This window comes from Onthophagus taurus, chromosome 11 (assembly GCF_036711975.1).
Source record: "Onthophagus taurus isolate NC chromosome 11, IU_Otau_3.0, whole genome shotgun sequence".
Classification (NCBI taxonomy): domain Eukaryota; kingdom Metazoa; phylum Arthropoda; class Insecta; order Coleoptera; family Scarabaeidae; genus Onthophagus; species Onthophagus taurus.
This window is the reverse complement of record NC_091976.1, coordinates 21,374,275-21,395,676: the sequence shown is the minus strand read 5'-3', so window position 1 is coordinate 21,395,676 and position 21,402 is coordinate 21,374,275. Positions and strand designations below refer to the sequence as shown.

Sequence of the window (21,402 nt, the reverse complement as noted above, 5' to 3'; positions counted from 1 at the left end):
ATATTTCCTTTATTTTTTCTAAATTTTAACAGATGTATCTAGCAGGAGACTTATTCATCTTGGTTTGTGGACACTGGTAATTTCGGAAATTAATAAAGTATGTTCTAATTTATTTAATATAGAAAAATTGATTTGTTTTAGAAAGGAGACTGAAGCCAAATAGAAGTGTGGTGATTGTAGAACTTTTGGAATTAGTTTGCATTTTAGTCAATTTTTGTTGCCAGTTTTCACACCGCAAAATTAGTATGCTATGCCAACTGCGCATAAACTTTAAATTTTTGATGTTTAACTGGTGCGAATTCTTATCCCTTTTAATGAAATGATTTTTTGAACATACTTTAGAGATCATCTAAAGCCATTAAACAATAAGTTATTATTTTAATTAAAAATATTTTTGTCGCCCGCTTCTAAGTATTTTTTCCTTTATTTCAGCATTTTATTGAAATCACTAAATTCAAAATTACATCAAAAAAATGTATTTACATAATGTTATTTTTTTAGATTATCTTCTTTTTTATTGTTACCCCCAGTTGTAATTATTTCTCTTCTTCCATAAAAAAATCTATTATATTTAACAACAATTAATTAAACTATACACAACAACGATAAATCCAAACAAAACAACAATTTAATATCCACAAAAAGCAGTAATAGAGTTCATTTCATATTCATTTCACCTTCCCTCAATCAGATATTTAACAAAAATCATTTTTTTTAGTGTCCTATTATCATTTTAATGATGCGTTACAAAATAAAATCCATTATTACTTGGCCTTTGATCAATATTTACACCTTCACTCCAATGCTTTCTTGCGTTCCCTCCTTCATTCACAGGATTTTGCCTTTTTGATTTTCTTTTAGATTTCTTTGATCCTTTCGAACTTCCTTTGGAACTCCTCTCAACAGTTCTTGGAACATATTCAGTGTCAGCAACATCATGATCGCTTCTTTCATGACCTGTCCAAATAATATGTCTGGTTGGTTCACGGTGTTGATGAACCGGATGTTCATGGTGGTAAGCTTCCTGGTGTTGTTGACCCCATTTCTTTGCCTCTTTACCGCCACCTTTTTTGCCATGTTCTTCGTGATTATGATAATATTTTGAGTGTTTATCCCCTTTATTATGACCTTTTCTATCATGGTAATGTCCACCCTTTTTATGTTCACCTTCCTTGTGGTAGTGATCGTGATGTTTTCCGGAATCGCGATGTGAACCTTTTTTACCACCGCCCGATTCATGTTCTTTTTCTTCGTAATATGCGCCTTCATCTTCTTCTTCACTTTCATCATGGGATTCATCGAAGAAAACTTTTTTCTTATCGTAATCATCTAAACGATGGATTACGTGTTCACCTTTGGTTGACCAACCTTTAGAGTATTTACCATGTTCATCATACTACAAAAATAAAATATTATTAATTGGAAAAAGTTATTTTTGGAAATTACCTCAGCATCTTTGCTTCCTTTTTCAGCTTTTTCATGTTCGGCGTGATGGGAATCATCGTAATGGTGTTGTTTTTTCTTTCCTCTATCTTCTTCGTATTCCTTTTCATGCCCTTCTTTATCATGATGTCCTTTCTCGGCTTTTTCATAATCCTCGTGGCCTTCAAATTTCTTTTCTCCTTTATCTCCTTTTTCACTGTGGTGCCCAGAATGTTGTTCACTTCCTCCGCCTTGTTTAAATGAAGCAGAAGCTTCTTTAGGTTCACTATGGCCTCCACCTCCTCCACCACCACTACCTCCTCCATGTCCACCTTTTCCTCCATCCTCTTCTTCATCATCCTCATCATCACCACTTTCATGAACTTCAGTACCAGCTACAGTATTATCTTCGTTTTTATTTTTAGAATCTTTTGGTGTAAAAGAGAACGCAACGGGTTTTTGAAGGATTTTAACATTTGTTGTTGCTGGTTGTTCCAAAGGTTCTTTAGATTCGATCTTTTGGGGATATTTTTTGAGCTTTCTTGGTTTGGGAATTGGTTTTTCTCTTATTGGGGCATCTTCTGGTTCGGATAATGTTTTGATGATTTGTTCTTTTATTGATTTGGGAGTTTCGGGTTTAAACAAATCTTGTTGATGCGGTTCTAATTTTGGTCCATTTAATTTGATTTCTCTTAACGTTTCAACTTTTGATAAAACTTCTTGTGGAGTTTGAACTTTGGATAAAATGTCTTGTGGTGTTGGAACTTTAGTTAAAACTTCTTGTGGAGGTTGAACTTTGGATAAAATGTCTTGTGGTGTTGGAACTTTAGTTAAAACTTCTCTTGGAGTTTCAATTTTACTTAAAATTTCTTTCGATACTTTTGGATATTCTACTTTTGGGTAATTTATATTCGGATAATTTTCTTTTGGGTAATTTTTTTTTTGATAATCCACTTGAGGTGAACTCACTTTTTGGATATTAAGTTTGGCCAAATCGGATTTTCTCACATAAACAACTGGTCTTACTATTCTTTTCGGTTGTAAAACTTGTTTTTTAATATTTTTCACTGGTTTTTGAACCTTTGTAACTTCTTGAAGAGTATCGTACACTTTTTGTTCTAAGTTTTCAGCGATTGGTTTTTCTATAACACGATAATTTGGTGGAGGCGGTAAAACCTTAACGATCTTTTTTTGATTTTGTTGCGTTATCAAATCCTTTTTGGGTAATCTGGCTCCAAATTCGTATTTTGGATTTTCGTTTGCATATACACCGATTAAAAATAGGGCACCGATTAATAATAAACGCAGCATGAAGCTGCTGTGTTTATGAACACTCATAATTGTTGATCACTTTCAATATGATTCGAGTATCGACTAAAGGAAAACTAAAGAGCTTGTTTCCCTTCCTATCGCTTTTATAGACATTTCCTCTCTCGAAGGTTTTTTTTTATCAGATTATGCGGATTGTTACACCTGGCTGAACAAATTCGATATAGAACCGTAACCACTTCGGAAATTCAACAAATTAACTACGGATGCCGGAGTTTTTATTCGTTTTACTTTTAATTTTGCCACAGTTGGTTTAAAAGTTTGAATTGTAATGAATGTTAATTATGATATGTGCGTTCAATGGACTATTTTTTGCGTTGCCAACGGGATTATTACTTAATAGATTTGAAGTAAGGAACCGAAATAGTTTTCGTGTCGTTTTAACGCTTTCACCGATATAGTTTTTAGAAAAAGTTTAGGTCTACAAATTATGTAATACAGTGGGACAAGAAAAATGTAACCAGGTGGAGAATTTCAAACGATAAGAATTTAATAAATAGACTTTCTCCTTAATGATATTACAGATTTCATTTGTACTTGGATTTTCTTTCTAGTTAAATAATTTTGAAATTAAATGGTGGGTTTTATAATAACATAATTATAAGTTAGGTTTTTTTTGAGATCTTATTGTGGTTTGCAATTTTACTTTTATCTTTCATTTTTTTATGGTGCAATTTTAATGAAAAATTTCTTTAGGTTATTGGGAAAGATATCTTCTTATTTTCTGACTTTTATATTTAATTTTATATAATTTATTGTTTCAAAATATTTGTTTGATGAAGATTCTTACGAAAACTATTGGAGGATAAACTTTAGGATTTTTGCCGAATGTGTTTTTAAGAAGTCTCCATTAGCTCTATTGGACGAACAGAAAAATCTGTGAACACAACTGTTACAGAGATACAACGCTCTTTGGGTATAGCATGTTGAGTATATCAAGAATAAAACTAGGTTTTAGATACATGATGGGATTTATTGGCAACTACAATGACAAGAAATCATTACACTGAGAGTCGTTTGCACTTAAAGGTCTCCAATGACCCAGATATTCCACAATCCATACAACCTAGTGATTGATTATGGAAAATACGTCCAATTATTTCAGAAATTGAAATGTTTTTCCATCGATGAAGACACCTTACCCTACACAGGAAGATTTGTGGAAAAGCAACTGGTGAAAAATAAGCCAAGTACGGGATACAAATTTTTGTCGCAGCGAATTACTGACGGATTACTATTAGATTTATATTTGTAAAGGGTCTTCAGTGAAATCGGCTTTGTACCCGACACATAGAAAGTTTCATGTATACCCTGAACCAGTATATACTGGTTCAATTTACTTTGCTTTTAAATTTAATGTATTGTGGATTTCCTTTCAGGGTTATAATCGCATTGTAAAATAATAAATACTTGTTCAGGCTAGTTTGTTCTACTCATAATAACAGTAATGATCTTATTAACCTTGGTATGATCGATGATTAAGCACTAACAGTGTTGCGAAGCAGATTTATTACCTGACCCCGGACTGTTTTAGAATTGTGCGCTCCACAACACGAAGCGAATGGTTGCTTCTGCCCTTTTTGTTTTACATCGCTAAACATTATGACTGGAGCGACTGGTGTGCGTGTACCTTGTAGAAGATATTCCACGCCACCTTTTGCCTGCTGCTGTGACCTCTAAGGCATTATTTGGCACCACGTGCCACCACGACTCGCAATCTTTTTTTTGTTTCAGTTGTTGTATTGACTCATTTATTCTCCCTTGTGTCATCGATTTTCTTTTAATTCGTTGTTTTTAATCACAACTCTGATCTGTAAAAAAAGATAGAGAAGACCAAGCTCCTTACCAACCTCATTTTTGTTGTCAAAGTGATTACATGACATCTCCATGATAATATGTTTGTCTAGTCCTAGCTTCCTTCGTTAGAGATTAATGGGCCAAGGTAGATCAACGTATTGATTGTGACGATATTACCCATCTACACTGTCTAATATTATTTTTGTCACAGTTTCCGAAGTTTCATAAATCTGCTCATGACATTTTTGCTGTTTTTTCTGTTTCAACAGTTTTTTACAAAGCAGAGTTCAGAACTTTTTGGAAGACTTGGCTTACCTATTTGGAATTTCCAATGTTATCCATGGTACCATGGCTTGGTACATTTTTCACTTTTTGGTTCCTTTTTGCATCTAAGACGACACACTCTGTAAAATTGTACTTGCATATTGTTACTACGGTAGTGTTAGCAACCTATATGTTGTAGCTTCGATTGCTCTTCTATTTTTTTCAGTTTATCGTATACCTAACATCTTCTCACAATGAGTAGACACTCTGAGCAGTTACTCTGTTTGCGGGTAGCATTATTATAAACTATTCCTTTGGGATTCGTTTCGAGGTGTTCTGCCATAAAGGTCTTCCTACTTTTTTTCTTCTCTTCCTTTATTATCTCTACATATTGTTGCATTCCTTATCTAGTAAAGCAGAGTGATTTGACTTTGTAGAGGTATAATAACGCTCTTGCTTCATTGATACCTCTTCCTTCTTCTCGCAATTAGTAGACTTACTCTGAGTTGTTACTCTATTTGCTGGTAGTGTGCATTCTTATACAGTATTCCTTTAAGATTCATTTTGAGATGTACTGCCATGAAAATCTTCCTACTTTGTTCTTTCTCCTCATTTATTTTCTTTACATATTGTTAAATTAGCTTCTTGTTTCAAAATATTTAAGGCTTTTGCTCCTTTCTCTCTGTATTTGGGCATTTAACAATGATATGACCCAACAAGGTAAAATATATTGTTCTGAGAATTTTAGAAATAACTTATTGATGAAGCTGTACCATAAAATTATGGATTCAGGCCGAAGAATATCATTGGGATCAAAATAGGATAATTTGGATCAACTGGTAAGAAATCTAAACAAATTGATTTATTTATTATAATACAATTTTACTTATGATTTCTAGCATAACAACGTAATTGAATGCTCTAAATTGTTGAGGCAAAACATAAATTCTTCTGGTACAACTCAAAAGTAGAAGTCACATTTCTGATAGCTTAAATAACATCGTATGAAGTACATTTTAAGAGCTAATGTTTCATCAACAGCTATAACGTACGCCACTTAAGTAAGTATATCGAGCTAAAGTAAATAACATTGAATTTATTGATTGCTCCAATTCAATTCTTGCAGAAGTGATTGTAAACAACCGTATATGAAATTCAAATTTCAAAATTTGGTAATCACGTAGTTTAAAGTTTTTTTTGTCACGATTTTCTGGTTTATTTTGCAACAAACACAGTTATTGCTCCCTGACATAATATCCCAGAAACCAAAATACAGTCACTAGAGTGTAGCCAATGGTGCGAGCACGCGGTGTGTAATTGAGGTATATTTTTAAAATGTGTATGAACGGCGCAAATATGTACAATCACCGGACACCAAAACCAGACTTTCACATAAACACAACACACATACATAAATTTACAAGTTTCTGTTTCCCTGTGGGCGTCAACATTATTATTACTTTATCTTTACTAAGAGATAATAACAGCTCAGCTTACAATTTCGAGACATATCTTTGTTAATTTATCTTTTTTTATGTTTAATAATTTATCTAAATAAAATACCTCGGTGGACAAGACCTGGTTTAACGTTATTAACCGTCCGGTATTAAATTTATTTCAAATTTTCACAGTGGTTTGATAATGAATATTAAACGGTGAATATTAACGTTGATAAACGACGCGATATTGCATCGTATTAACATTTTCTATACATTTTGTGTCAAGTGTATATGGTTAATCGCCGCGTGGGAAATCGATTTTGAAACATTTCCTTTAGTTCCTTCCTGAAACGTTTTAATTTAATTATTTCCACTTTGATTATACAACCTAGATCAACTTTTAAATTGGCGTTCATAGAATATTTATTTAGGAATGAAAGTGTCTCATTTATAGTGAAAGCTCTAATAGGCGGACAACAATCTTGGAACCAACCCCAAACCTATATTTCTTTCTTAACACTTACACATACTTTTTATTTTTGATATCAGTAGGGAAATATGAGATGTTTTCAAACCATTTTGTAATACTAAATTTATTGAGTGAGAAAAACATCCAAAATGGTTCAGTTTTAGTTCAGCTGTAATAACATTTTTAATTCGATGCATTATTAGAAACAACTAGTATAACTTTATTTGCTATATTCCAATCTGAAATTAAGTTTCTAATTTCAATAACTAAGTTTTTACCTGAATGGTGTCCTTCCATTATTTTACAATCTAGTAAAATAGTTTTTAATTCAAAGTTTTCATTTATCATATGCGCTGTTAAAGCTGTATAACTTTTGGTGTTTATGAAGCCTCTTGCCAATTCTTGGCATTTAAATAGCATTTTTAGAATAAATTTGGAAGACTTGGAATTTTCGGTAGAGACAGAAAATGTTGAAATTGAGGCAAAAGAGAATGATGAGGTGAAGAAGGAGGAATGTAATCTAATCACATTTTATAAAGGAACATTGAATGTAATTTTCAAACTAAAATCATTCGTTATTCGAGAATGATATTACATATTGTGTCTGTACTTTACGTCTTTTCTCATAAACGGACAAAAGTAATGAGACCGTTACTGTCCGCTTATTAGAGCTTTCACTGTATTAAATTTGGAAAAAACGTTTTAATTAATTCCGAAATTGTGTAAGGTTTAATCTTTTTTAACTATAAAAACTTTGATAAAACGATTATGAGAAATTTACTTGTTAATACCATTCACTACAGTTTAATAAAAAATAATTATAACTAATGTTACGTGTATTAATGTTATTTCCATTTAGAATGTAACATTAATCCCTGTATTATGCAATATTAAGTGATAGGAACTTAATATAATATTTAAATACGTTATGAAATGAATCAAGATAATCAACTAATCCTTAGTTTATAAATAAAAATGATTTTCAATACTTAATTATTAAAAAGAAACCTTTCAAATCGAAGTTAAACAATAATTAATAACAATGTAAATAAATTAAATTATATTTGTATGATTTAAATTATACGTAGCTAACTTCACTTATATGAAATGTCAATTAAATTATGTGCGCATGCGTTTTAAACGTCAAAAAATGTCAAATCTTCGGTGATTTGGTTCGTTTCGAGTCGTAATTTTATCTCGACCAAAAAAAAACCATCCATTTATCTTTTTTAACGCGTTCTAATCAAATATCGTAAAATACTCCGTCATGTAACTGAATCGCGAAAATATAAAAATCGTTTGTAGTTGTAGTTTGTAGCAACCCTTTGAGAAAACGTCGAAGATGGTCTCTATTATAAAGAACCAACTGTTGAAGCACCTTTCAAGGTTTGTAAATCCCAATTCGAATCAATTTTGTACATTTCAACCGGTGTTTTATAGGTTTACGAAAAATCTATCCGCGGATAAGATCAATTTTAGCACTTTTAAAGGTGAAGGGGAATTAAGCAATTTAGAATTAGATGAATGTGTGCTAACAGAACTTTTGGAGTTGCCTTCTTGGCTCAGGTTGACAGGAGCTTGGTGTAATAAGGTGTCTTTTAGGATACAATGGACTAAACTTAAGAATGTTCCTATTGTTTTGGTAATTTATTTATTTTATTTTTATGATCTTTATGCTATTTTTTATTGTATTTAGAGTTTAGATGAAGTTAATGTAACAGTAGAAACTTGTGAAGAACTCCGTTCTATGGGTTCTGATCAATCAGGACTTTCATCTTATGCAGTTCCTGGAAAATACAGTATAATTCATAAGGTTATTGATGGAATAACAGTTACAGTTAATACAGTTAATGTTACATTTAATAGTCCAGCATTTACTGCTAACGTTCAAGTAATAAAATGTTTTAATTACCAACATGACTAATTTTAATTGAGTTGTTTTTTCAGATTCAAAGAATTAAAGTTGAGTCAAAAAGTCCATTATGGGAAAAAGCCGAATTAAGAATGACGCGCTTAAAAGAACAAGGAAAGGGACAAATTTTAATTTTCAAAGAATTAGAATGGCAAACATTGAGAGTTGAAGCTAAATCTACAAAAGATAAAAACCTCACTCCTTTACGATTGTTGACAAACCAAGCAAAATGTAGGATAACGATAAAGAAGAGGTTATCAGGTGATGAGTCACAATATTTATATACTATTATAAACTTAATTTTACAATTTAATGTTTTAAATTTATTTTTAGACTCTTTTATAATGGGATCAAGGTTAGCTATTATTCTGGATGACCTTCTTTGGGTCTTAACTGATTCACAATTAAAAGCAGCCCTACATTTCTTGGATTCTTTAGCTGATTTGGTGCAAAAAGCGACTCAAGTGACAAGAAAAGCTAAAGCAGCAAGAAAATTAGAAGTAATTTTTTCTTTATTATGGTAAGATCTCAATATAACTCAATTAATACAGGGAACAAAGTGTCCATTATATTGAGGTTTTACTGTATTTCATTTTTAAATAAATTTTTTGTAATTCGCGACGATAATGAAAGCTATTACAGTACTCAAACGTGTGCTGTAATGAGACTCCTTACAGCATAGAATGCTATAAGAGATTTTAGTAACATTTTATGAAACCAGTTCAAGTTGGTGACATTGGGTCATTAATTTTTCTAGTTGTCAATGTGACAATTTGAATGAATGAGTGCTTTAATTTCAAAAAAAAGATAATGTCTAATTGTCAATTCAAATTTCTATTTTCAAGTGTTATGGTGTTACCAACTGCTACATACCTATTTCCCTACATTGTCAAAATTTATTTTATTTTTGTTAAAAAGAAAGGATAAAAACGCGAATTACAAAAAATAGCATAAAAAACACGTTTCATAAGACTTAAAGCTTGTCTACGAAACTAGTTTTTTAATATACTATTATGTAATATTAATTTATTTTAAAGGAATTACCTGAATATCAAGCCCAATTAGCACAACAAGAACGTGTTGATCGGCAAGAAACTACATCTCCAATTGCTAAACTCTTCTCGATTTATGATGTAGTTGAAACATCATACCATTTTCTTTCGCAACAAATTATTTTGCATCTTTGTGATGATCAAGGACGTAGGTTATTTTATTTTTTGGGTTAAAACTATTTTTTAAAAATATTATTTTAGCGGGGCGATCTTGCCATCCTAATTTAAAAGACGGCGCTGCTCTCCAAATTAACATCCAAATGTTTCAAATCGATTATTACCCATATCATTTAGCAATAAGTGACCGTACTCATTGGCCAATGTACAAAGAGGAATTAATTCCACATACTCATTGGCAATCACAGTCTTTTAATGCGTTTAAAACGAAATTTCTGGATTTGTTGGATAGGAATAAATCGCAACATGTTCCACTTTCAAGATCAAAAGTAATTTATTTATTTATATGTATACATATTAGTTTTATTTTTATATCTTATTGATTATTTGAAGGGAAATAATCAAAATCCTGATGTAACCTCACCAGAGCAATCGCCTCAACGAAGCCATGTATCTCAAAATCGTTTAAAACAAGGTGTTCTTAGCCAATTTAAAAAAATCATGACAACATGTGTAATAATTCGAGTTGAAAATTTTACGGTTTACAAAGTGACGACGTCCGGAAAGAAACAGGCGCTTAAAGAATTTATTTCAGGTAAAAATTGTATATAGATTTCTTGATTTTTATTTGAGTGAGTGTGTTAGGGTTTAAAAAAATGTTTCGTCTATAACGATGTTGTTTTTCTTCTTCTGAACGTTAGCACAACGTAAAAAGGGAGAGAAAAATGCACCAGCAGGTATCTCAAAATTGTCTTTACGTTAATTTTGTTTTTGTTAGATGTAGATGCTTTAGGATTCTTTTCGATTGTGGTGGATTTTTTTTTGATGGTTTAGATGGGTATTGTTCTTTTTGTTTTAAGGGGATCGTGATCATATGTCGTTACCGGAAGAGACCAGCATCATTCATGCGGAATTTATTTATTATTATTATCCAGATGATGTTCCTTTTCCATGTAAGTTTATTAATTTTTCTTATTTATTATTTGTTTAATACAAAATTATTTGTTTTTAGTGCCACCACCAAAATTCTACGTACAATTTAATCCAATTCAAATAATTTTCGACGTTGATAGTTGTTTATGGTTTAATTCATTTGCGTTGAATCTCCATCAATCGTTACAATCCGGAAAACCGACCATGTCAGGCTCGAATTTAACTTACATTGATGTAAAAGTTGAAGCAATTTTGCCAAGGGTATAAATATTGTTTATTAAGGACCACTTTTACCATCTCTTGATAAATTTATCTCATAGATAAATCCAATTCTTAGTCAATGAGAATGATTAAAATCGCTGTAACCTACTTGAAGTTTATGGAGGAAATGATCTCAGCCATAAGTATTGTTTGTGATACTTGGGGTGCACATATGCAATTGTTCTGCCTCATGTTAAGTTGTAACTTGTCGCAACTTGTTTAACAGCGACTAACGACGTCGGAGTTTAAAGCATTGACGAACTGAATCTTATAATAATGTTTAAGTTATGTGATAAATTAATTTTTCTTTACGCCCCCCTGGTTATGAAATCTTGCGTTAGATAGTTTATCAGGAGAATGGTAAAAGTGAACCTAAGGCTAATTACTCATTAAGGCTAAATACGCTAGGCAAAAATCCCATAAGCATAATGTAATCATGGCCGGTTGTCGCCAAATGTGCGAGATTTTTCAAATTATAAAAGATACAGTGGCTCCAAGCCAAACTTGGATACTAGAGTAATAATATTTCCTTACTAAAAAATATTTAAGCTAAAACAGCTAGGAAAAAAATAAATTGAGTCAGTAATTTATGAATTGCACATCCAAAAAACATCACAAAAAACAAAAATTTATTCACTGTAATAAAAGAATATAAAAATAAACGAAAACAGGATAAAAACACTAGGCACAAGCCAAACGAGGAGAGTAAACAAAATTTACAAAACGTATTTGTATTTTTAATAACTAATATTTAGTATGGAAGTAAAGGTTTGTTTTTTATAGCCATTTTAAGCCGCTTAGGCATTGACTAAATCAATTTTTCGCAAAAAATGGGTGGAATTTTCTCCTATTCTTTAAACAAGTCGCTCTTCAACTAAGATTTACTAGAATGTTTTCGAACTTTGGTATCTAAATAATTCCATAAATTTTTAATTGGAGTTATGTCTGGGCTTTGGGGTAGCGTTTCCATTACATGAGGGCAATTATACAGGGTGTTTCATAATATATGCGCAGGACTTCAGGATGTGATAGCTTGTCCAAAAATTTGAAAAAAGTTTCTATCAACTTACCCTCTAAAATGCACCATTTTCGAGATACAGGGTGTTGAAATTTAATAAATGTTTTTTGCGAATATCTCCGGAACCGTTTATCATACAGAAAACAGCGTTTGTAAGCATTTTCTACCCATAATAAGTTAAGTTTTGTGCGAGAAAACATTTTTGAACCCATTTGAACCGTCAATGTTTTCTACACAAAAAAGGTACTGTAGGTCATGAGCTCTAAAGTTGACAGTTTTTTAGAAAAATCAACTTTTATGTTGAAAAACATGGTCAATTTTTTAAATAAGAATTTTATTTTACAATTAACCCATTTAGGCCCACGATGAAGAGAATGAAAAGTATAAAAATGTACACAGTTGTTTAAAAAAAAATTGTTTTTGAAATATGAAATGGTGTAAAAATGCACCACTGGTAAGATAAATGAACAACAACACACAAAAATGTTGGTTATCATTTATTAACTAAGTAATAAATTATCCGCAAATAAATAATAATACTAACACAACATAATACTAACAAATAGCAACTTTAGTATGAAGTTTAAGATAAAAAATATTTATACTAAAATCATTTATCGTGATACTTCGCAAAGCACTCTTCATGTAAATGAACGCAAAACTTACTACACATATATTGATACACATTAAATTAGTCTATTATCATGTGGTTCTCAACTGCTCACTTGCGGACTAATCCTTATGAAAATAACAATTAAAATAATTATAGATGGCAATTATCAGCTCTCCCACTGTTTTTTCAACAATGATTTATATTAAAATCCTGATGATGGGGTTATAATAGCCCGAAACGTCGATTAAACATGTTTGAGTAAACAAAATTAATCCATGAGGAGTGTGTTATTTCCCTGCAAAATTATCCTTATAATAAAAATCTTTATTTTCGTGCTCTTTCGCAAATATTAATCTGATGTTTTGATTCTTTTTGCTGATTAACGGTTTTCTTCTCGCCTTTCTACCATGTAAATTAGCATTATAGAGCATGTTTCTAATGGTTGACACACTAGCTTTTTCCTTAGTTCATTCTCAGCAATAATAGCCAGCCAGCAATTTTGTTATAAGCGCTCTTTGCCTTGTTTATTATATCGTGCACCATATAATGGCTTCTGTCTACAATTTTTGCAATTTCTCGTACCGATTTTCCTTCCTTCTTGTTTGGCCTCTTTGTCTAGACATTTAAAAAAAAAAGCTACATTTCCGCCCGAATAATACAAAAAAGTTAATTAGGGAATTCCCCTTGTCAACTGTTAAAGCTTCTACTTGAAATTGTTTGTAATTTTTACTTATGGCTGCTTTAATTAATAAATTACTGAAAATCAATTTACTTTTTTTCCTAGCTGTTTTACTTTGAATATTTTTTTGTAAGAAAGTATTATTACTCTACTGTCCGAGTTTGACTTGGAGCCACTGTAGCTTAGATTTCGATGGCAAATGCATATCTAGCCCTAATATTAAAGAATTTTTAAATAAATTAATCTTTCTTAGGTTATTTTTGAAAGTGGACGAGATTACATTTCACAAAAAGATCGCCCAAAAACTTTAACGTTTCAAGTAACGAGAGCTACAATCACTAACGTTCGCAGTTTAGAACAATCTTCTCGTGCCGACTTAGCGAAATGCGTCGATTCTTTTCATATGGGATCGTTATTTTTTGGATCAGATTTTCCATCAAAATCAAACGATTTTTATATTGTTACACAAAAATTTTTGGATCATATCTCGACGGACGATAACGTTAGAAATTTACCTATAGAACTTGATACATCATCATTCAATTCTTTTGTAAGTTACAAACAAACGATTTTTTTATTTATTACATTAATAATATTTATTTTTTTTATAGATAAGTCAATTATCAAGAGAATTTCTTTGGTTAGAAGCAAAGGATGTTTGGTGCGTAACTTTAGATCCGGTTTGGGCAGAATTCACTGGAGCTAGAGCGGTGGGTTTAACAAAACCAATCCCACTTTTGGATGCGTTACCTGTAACAATTTGGGTCCATGCAAATATGGATCCGAATTCAACTGTTAAAGTAGATAACGCTGGGCCTAAAAATGCTGATATTCACGCGTTAGCCTACATCTCAAACTTGGTCAGCGTCCAATTGAATCATTATCAATATTTATTTTTATTGAGACTTGCTGAAGAAGCTAAAGAATTGGCTACATATTTATCTTTGGATACCAATAGAATTATGCAGGCAAGACTTTAAGATTATTTGTTGTTTCTTATGTTTATTTTTATTTTTTATGTTTATTTTATTTTGAATGAAAAATTTAAACTCGCTGATTGAGCGTCCTATATAATTTAAATTTACTTATTGTGAAATTGGGTTAACAAACAACTGCTGACTTTATAAATTTTTGGGCATGGTATTTTTATTAGCGCAGCAGTTCTCAGACGTTCATTCATAATTTGTAACTACTCAATGGGTTTTTGTTTAACACTTTAAGAAAAAAATAGTAAAAAAATAATTGTTGAAAATGTTTGTGAATATTTATGAAAAAAATGAATACTTTTGGTGTCACGTTTCTGTATGTTTATAACAAAGCATTTTTTTTTTTAATTTTATTAATTTTTTTTATTTAGGTGGAAAGTAGTGGATCATTAGCAGTGGGAGCTATAATTCCACAATTAGAAGTGACTTTTGTTATGCCATCTCATAGTCCAGGTAAAGAATCTTCTGGTGGAGATGCTGAATCTTTTATTCCAGACTCATCGAGTCTTGTGGATGATGCAATAATGGGTAAATATATTTTTTAATACATTATTTTAATAATATTCGTTTATTTATATTAGGTTCAACAGCAACAGTTTGGCAAAAAAGTTCCTTATCAATGAACCAATGGTCAGTAGCAAACGGTTATGGCTTACACACAAAACCCATTGAGGAACAACAAACCATAACCAAAACAGCAAATTTCGATACATTCACTCGAAGCATTTCTGCAGAAATGACCGCATCAACTTCTCTCCCCGATTCAACCATATCAAATACTACCAGAAGTAACAAAAAAGATTCCATCTCAAATATTGTACCCAACAATATCAATGTTGGTAAGAAAAATAATTTAATCAAAATAATAAACTCAATAATTAATTGTTTTGATTTCGTAGGTTTTTCTTCTATGAAGAAAGGTTTTAATAATTTAATGACATCGATTGATATCGCTTTAAAACCAAGTCCTGATGATATGAGTGATTCCATGTCAGTTCGTAGCGATGGTTCCAGTGATTCAGAGAGATTCGTTTTTATTGCTTCTGGCCAAGATAACGAACGATGTCCGTTAACGATGCACACAGTAAACGCCATGTTTAAAGTTAACGAGTTTCATAATGATGCTAAAACAGTGGTTGAAGTTGCCAGTGAAGTTATTGAGGAAGAAAGTACAGTTACCACGACGAGCGATCATTCAATTACAAGTAGTTGTCGAAGAAAAGATATTGTAAGTATTTCTTTTTATTTTAAATCATAACTACTTATTAAAATTGTTGATAATCATATCAATAATTCCAGAAATATTTTGTAATGAATAAACTATTTTATTTATTACTAATATTTTGGTAAATTTTAACTTACATATAATAATTCTAGTACATATTTAACATACTTCTGCGAATTCTGATACATATCTGTAGTTAATAAGTGTCAGTTTTTACTCATAATTGGGCGATTGATGATGTTGTACACCCAAATGCGTCCAGTTGGGCTTCCGCACTTAAGTTTTCCACATATTTTCGGTTATCTCTTCTTGCCCATTTCTTAACGATTCTTTCTAACATTTTTTCTTCAGTTTGGCATTATTCTCAATTGGCTTTCCAAGCGTCAGATGTGATCCATTTCTTTCTTTCGATCATTTCAAGGCATCTTTCTCTTCATTCTATGCTCATTTATGTAATGGGTCAATCCAATTAAGGGGAAATCAGCTGTAAAATTGACCGACAAAAAATAGATTACAAGCGATATTAAAAAACAATCAGAGGAGCTAAGGACCTTCCATGCTTTATGTAAGCAAGCGAACAATCAGATCTTCTGTAAAAGTTATAAAGATCGCTGGAAATATCACCTAAACACAGGTTGCAAAAGAAGTGTATTATAATAAGTTATGCTTAAAAGCCGACTATAAACAGAAAGTAGCTTTGTACCTGGCTCGACAGGAACATTCCTTCGTTCATAATAACAGTCGCAACGACTAATACCTGTGTTGAAATGGTTCCGAGGTCACAGCTCCTACTGATATTGTTGAACTATGTTGAATAACATAGGAAATAACGATCGCTCACTTTTCTTGACTTCTGTTACACCGCTAGAAGTCGCTACCACAATTAAATCTATATCTGTCAAGCATTCGAGCGACTACGACGAAATACCTTTGTTCCTTACTAGACAAGGTGTCCCACGTTGTGACTGATACGTTAACACTTTTAATTAACGAGTCGTTCGATAGCCTCTGTAATCCCCCTTTTCAAAAAGGGCGACTAGCTTCCTGCTAGTAGTGGAACGGATATTCGGAAACTATCTGGTATCTGGCCATTTTTTAAAATCCGACCGGATACTGGATAGTTAGTTTTGATACAATTTTCGATGTTGCAATTTTCATCGATAACTTTCAAAATTCGCTATAAAATTCATTTCTTGAAGGATCCTTGTGGAAATATCACCAATTATTAATTAAAGTATCCTCTTTTTAATGCAACAAGCTATTTAGCCGTTTTGAAAAATCGCTTTTAGTTTTTGAGAAATCAATTTTTGAAACGATCGACAATTTTTTCGAATTTTGCAATTTTCGCCGATTCAATTTTAAAAATTCGTATAAAATCGATTTCTTGGAATATGAGTATAAAAATTTCAAAAAAGTGTTAATAGGAGTGTCCTCTTTCCAATGAACCAACCCGTTTTGCAAAATAACTTAGTTTTTGAGAAAACAATATTTGAAGTTTTGATAAAATTTTCGATGTTGCAACTTTCATCGATAATTTTCAAAATTCGCTATAAAATTCATTTCTTGAAGGACTTTTGTGGAAATAAAATCCCAATCATTAATTAAAGTATTCTCTTTTTAAAGTTGCTTCGTTAGTTAAATCAGCATCAAAAAAGTTCATTTTGTATCTTGGATCCAAATAAGTTGACATATCTTATCAGCTTTCTTATTAATTTCATTGTGTTCAAATATCGTAATAGTGTGGCAATATAGGGTATCACTTCAGAAATGCACCAGAAATTATAAGCATAATGGCCGGATAGATATGCCGGATAACCGGATATCCGGCCGAAGGGGATGCCAAATATCCGGTATCCGGCTTTTCATTTTTTTTAAACCTTTTATGTATCAAAACTTCTAGTTTAATTCATCGTCTTATTTGAATCGTCTTTATTACATTATAATAGTCTTGAGCAGTATATAAATGTCACTCACATACAGGTGATTCTCAATCTATACGGATAAACTTGGGGATTTACTCCTCATGACGAATAATGACTAATAGGCGATTTTCTGTTTCATAGATATCCGTGATATTTACTTATAAATCAAGAATACATAGAACATTTTAAAATAACATCACAGCAAGTGTTGGAAGTTATTTCCCATATTTTCTATCAATTGGGTTCCCCGAATCCACGATCTCCAACTAGCGCAGCCTAAACCAGGGTGTTGGCGGATTGTCTGTGCAGCAGCATGTACCTGATTTTGCAATATTTGCTCAGTATTAACTTACGTGGCGTACACTATGTTTTTAAGATCACGGTGGCCAGGCCATTGGACCATCTCGGACTATCCATTCTCCAAGAAACACATGATCTGGCGATCTGATTATATCGGATATCTAGGAAACTAAAAAACTTTTACTACAATTTTTTTTCATCTATTAGTCATTATTTGTCATGAGGAATAAATCCTCAAGTTTATGCGTATAAGTTGAGAATCACCCCTGTATGTAAAAAAACATTACATATTTTATCAAGAGTACTGACAACTGTAAATGCCGGTTGTCTCTCACCCAAAATAGCCCTCAACATATGATGATACGCTTATACAGGATGTGTGAAATGTCTGGAATATAACCCAATAACTTCGCCATTTGTGATTTTAAAGAAAAAATTATTAATTTCAAATAAAAATTTTTTTATTAATTGTGGCGCATTTTTTGGCGACATTTGCTTGTTTACATTGTTTTTTGTTTCGTTGCTATGGCAACCAACATTGTTATTTTAAATGAGATACATGTTTTTTTTTTGCATACTTTGATAGAGGATAAATCCCTCTGAAAATGTTTTCTGAAAATATTGAATCAGCAAATTACAATCAAAGTAGACGGCGAAATATCGTCTTTGACAGATTTAATTGTCAAAAAAATGACAGTTTTTTGACAGTTCTAGTTTTATTTCAAAAGAAATGAAGTTATTTGATTTGATTTCCTTGTGCACATAGCCAAGTGTTTTTTTCAGTAACAGTTTTAACAACAACTCATCCTGTTAATATCTATAAGTGTTTTAATGTTAGCAAGCACTCTCTATCATTCAAATTAACTTCAAATATAATTTCTTATACCTAATCTATCATTTTTTTACTCATAAATATAAGTTTAATCATTATTAATTAATTATTAACATATTTAAAACAATCTCACATCTAATTTTCTTTACCAGGTTTCTGTTTCCACTTTTAAATTAACAAAGGTGGAATTTTTACAACAATCTGTCGGTTACTCCTCTTCAATGAAGATTCAAGTTGGTTATGTATCAAGCGAAGATTGTACTTCAATACCTTGGGATGAATTTCAGGTGAGTTTTTCATGTCAGCAAATAAATATTTATTGATTTTATTTTTTTAACCCTCAATTACTTTGTTAATTTGTCGAACAAAGATACAAAAAAGAATTCCCCTTTGTTCAACCCAAAAAAAAAATTTTTTTTAAGTTATTTTTTGTTTCTATTAATTCGGGGCGTCGTAAAACATATTTTCTTGTATCTATAATTTTTTTTGCATGCCTCTGAATGTTTTTTGTGGCACAGACCAAGATGAAGGTATTGAAACAGACATTTTTTTATTAAAATTAGATTTGAATGATTGTGCATAGAAATAAAATTAAAAAAGAAACGTAAGGTTAGGTTAAAATAAAATTAAAACACAAGCTTTTTTGAGTTTGAATGAATCGCATGAAATAAGAAATTTAGATTTTTAATTCCCAACTAAATAATTGCGCCACATTTTTTTTAAAAGGTATTAAGCCCAGGTAATGTATCAAAAAGCTTTTTGCTTGTGTAATTTTGATGAAGTAAAAATAAAACATTAATGCACGTTTTAAATCTAAATTAGATTGATTATTTTATTTTTTTAAATATATGTTAACGTCGTTTTTATTTGCGTAGAGCAAGTTTAGTTCAAGAACAAGAGCTTGGAATGATCCCCCAACAACCAGTGGTACAAGCGCCAAAGTTAAACTTCGATTAGATCACGACGTAACTCTTCCAACATCGAAATCATTTACATCTTTAGATTTTGGAAACATGGAGGATCTAAATAAATACTTCAAAGACTTCATCGACGTTCACGTAAACGATCTCACTTTGGATTTATCTATGAGTACAGTTACGGGATTAACAGATTTAATTGAAGATGAGATTATTCCAATTCCAATCCCTTTACAAGTAAGTAAATCTAAATATGTACAAATTAAATCTTATTAATTCTTTTAAAGGTTACTTTAAATAACGTACAACTCCACTTAATTGAAGATCGTCCTCCGGTTCATATAACATCTCCAGGTCCTGTCCCAATAGATTTAAACATAACACACATGTTTATAACACGCTCTGAAGATGGGATTTTCAATATAATCCCTTTAAAACCATCCGGAGATTCCTCGGAATCGATTACCACGTTAAATTCGGAACAAGAATCTTCGCTTTTACGACAACAAAATCAACAATTAAAACAAGACGTTGAAGAACTTCGTCGCCGTTTAACCGCTTTCGAACGAATTTCGGAAGAGAATCGGGTTTTGAGACGAGCGAAAGAAGAAACGGATGTGTTGCGATCGTGCTTGGTTTCGGCTCAAGATGAAACGTCGCGATTGTTGGATGAAAAAAGGAAATTGTTGGAAGATGTGAAACGGTTGCAAGAGGAGCGGATGAACGATCGGGGTCGGATGTGGAACAGTAAGAGATAGCAATGTTGTTTCGACTGCACTAAATGCTGTTCGAGCGTTAAAAAGCTGTAGTCGGTAAGGTTTTTTTTCTATTGGTTCGGTCTTAGATCGCTTTAGAAAGAAAAAAACGGAGGATCATTTTTTTTTTTAATTAAAAATGGAGATATGTGACGTTAATATAAATAATTAATGTGGGTTTTTAATTGAATTAAAAAAACCAAAGATTTGAAAAAAGAAAGCAAATTTATTTCTTCTTGATATTTTTGCATAAAGGCAAAGGGAAGTGCTACAATACTTGTACATACACGATATTTTAAAGAGAAATAATTAAATGGGAGTTTTAGTTGTCAATATTTTTATTATATCTATGTTTCTTCCATGCAGTTTTTAAGGAAATGATCTTTAGTTCTTAATTAGTTTGGAAATTAGTAATATTTTTATATTAAAGCAACCCAAAATGTACGTAAATGTGGAATAAGTAGATGACTTTAATGTTTTATATTAGTTAATGTTGCAGCAAACACTACTCGCTTCTTGTGAAATTTATGGAATATTTTCTAAAACCATCTGTGATGGAATTTGTGTAAATTAATTAAATATTGTTGATTGATGTGAAGGAAAAGAGCAATTTTTTTTCTATGTAAAGTACTGTGATCTTTTAAGTGTAGAAAGTTTAGAAAAAAAAATGATATTAGAAATGATTATTAAAATTGAGTTTAGTTTAAACTTTATGTTATGTAAATTGTGTTATTTTTGATATAAAATTGGTAATCATCTTGTTTAAGGTTAAATTGTTGGCTCAATTTTTTATAAACTTGTTTTAGAAATTGTTTTGCAGGTCCTGAAAAGATTAAGGTGACATATCTTCAAGCTCCATAAATTCATAACGATGATAAGAAATAAAAAAGTGTCAACACTGTTTGTATCATTCAGCTTTGAAATATAATAATAAAACCTATACATTGTACCTCATCCATAGAAAACTATGTTATAGATATGTTACAAAACAAAATTTATGGAGCAGAAGAAAACTACATAAATCTCTTTTTTTTATTGTTATGAGATCAAGAAAAAGCTTTCTAGTCGATATAAAGTGTCAAAATTATTGTATCGTTTAGCTTTAGCCCTAAATGGTTGTACAAGAGATTGATAAAAAATATATCTATCTAATAACAAAA

General features: G+C 31.3%; 2 protein-coding genes across 4 annotated transcripts; one reads left to right on the top strand and one right to left on the bottom strand.

Moving 5' to 3' along the window:
• Positions 1-406: 406 nt before the first annotated feature.
• LOC111418064 (glutamic acid-rich protein-like) lies at positions 407-3,067 on the bottom strand. Its single transcript, XM_023050494.2, has 2 exons — positions 1,447-3,067; positions 407-1,396 (listed from the first exon to the last, which is right to left on the bottom strand). Exons 1-2 carry the CDS (start codon positions 2,758-2,760, stop codon positions 734-736), a joined length of 1,977 nt encoding a protein of 658 aa, XP_022906262.2. The 5' UTR covers positions 2,761-3,067; the 3' UTR covers positions 407-733.
• A 4,802-nt stretch (positions 3,068-7,869) lies between these two features.
• LOC111418074 (bridge-like lipid transfer protein family member 3B) lies at positions 7,870-21,402 on the top strand. Of its 3 annotated transcripts, XM_023050507.2 has the most exons (20): positions 7,870-8,106; positions 8,161-8,362; positions 8,417-8,611; positions 8,668-8,893; positions 8,966-9,132; positions 9,670-9,832; positions 9,886-10,130; positions 10,195-10,396; positions 10,503-10,538; positions 10,662-10,754; positions 10,814-10,995; positions 13,559-13,855; positions 13,917-14,273; positions 14,663-14,819; positions 14,873-15,130; positions 15,191-15,519; positions 18,723-18,857; positions 19,089-19,100; positions 19,446-19,724; positions 19,775-21,402. In XM_023050507.2, exons 1-20 carry the CDS (start codon positions 8,063-8,065, stop codon positions 20,243-20,245), a joined length of 4,050 nt encoding a protein of 1,349 aa, XP_022906275.1. In that variant the 5' UTR covers positions 7,870-8,062; the 3' UTR covers positions 20,246-21,402. The 3 variants fall into 3 exon arrangements, with proteins under 3 accessions (XP_022906275.1, XP_022906279.1, XP_022906277.1); XM_023050511.2 differs by lacking the exon at positions 10,503-10,538; XM_023050509.2 differs by lacking the exon at positions 19,089-19,100.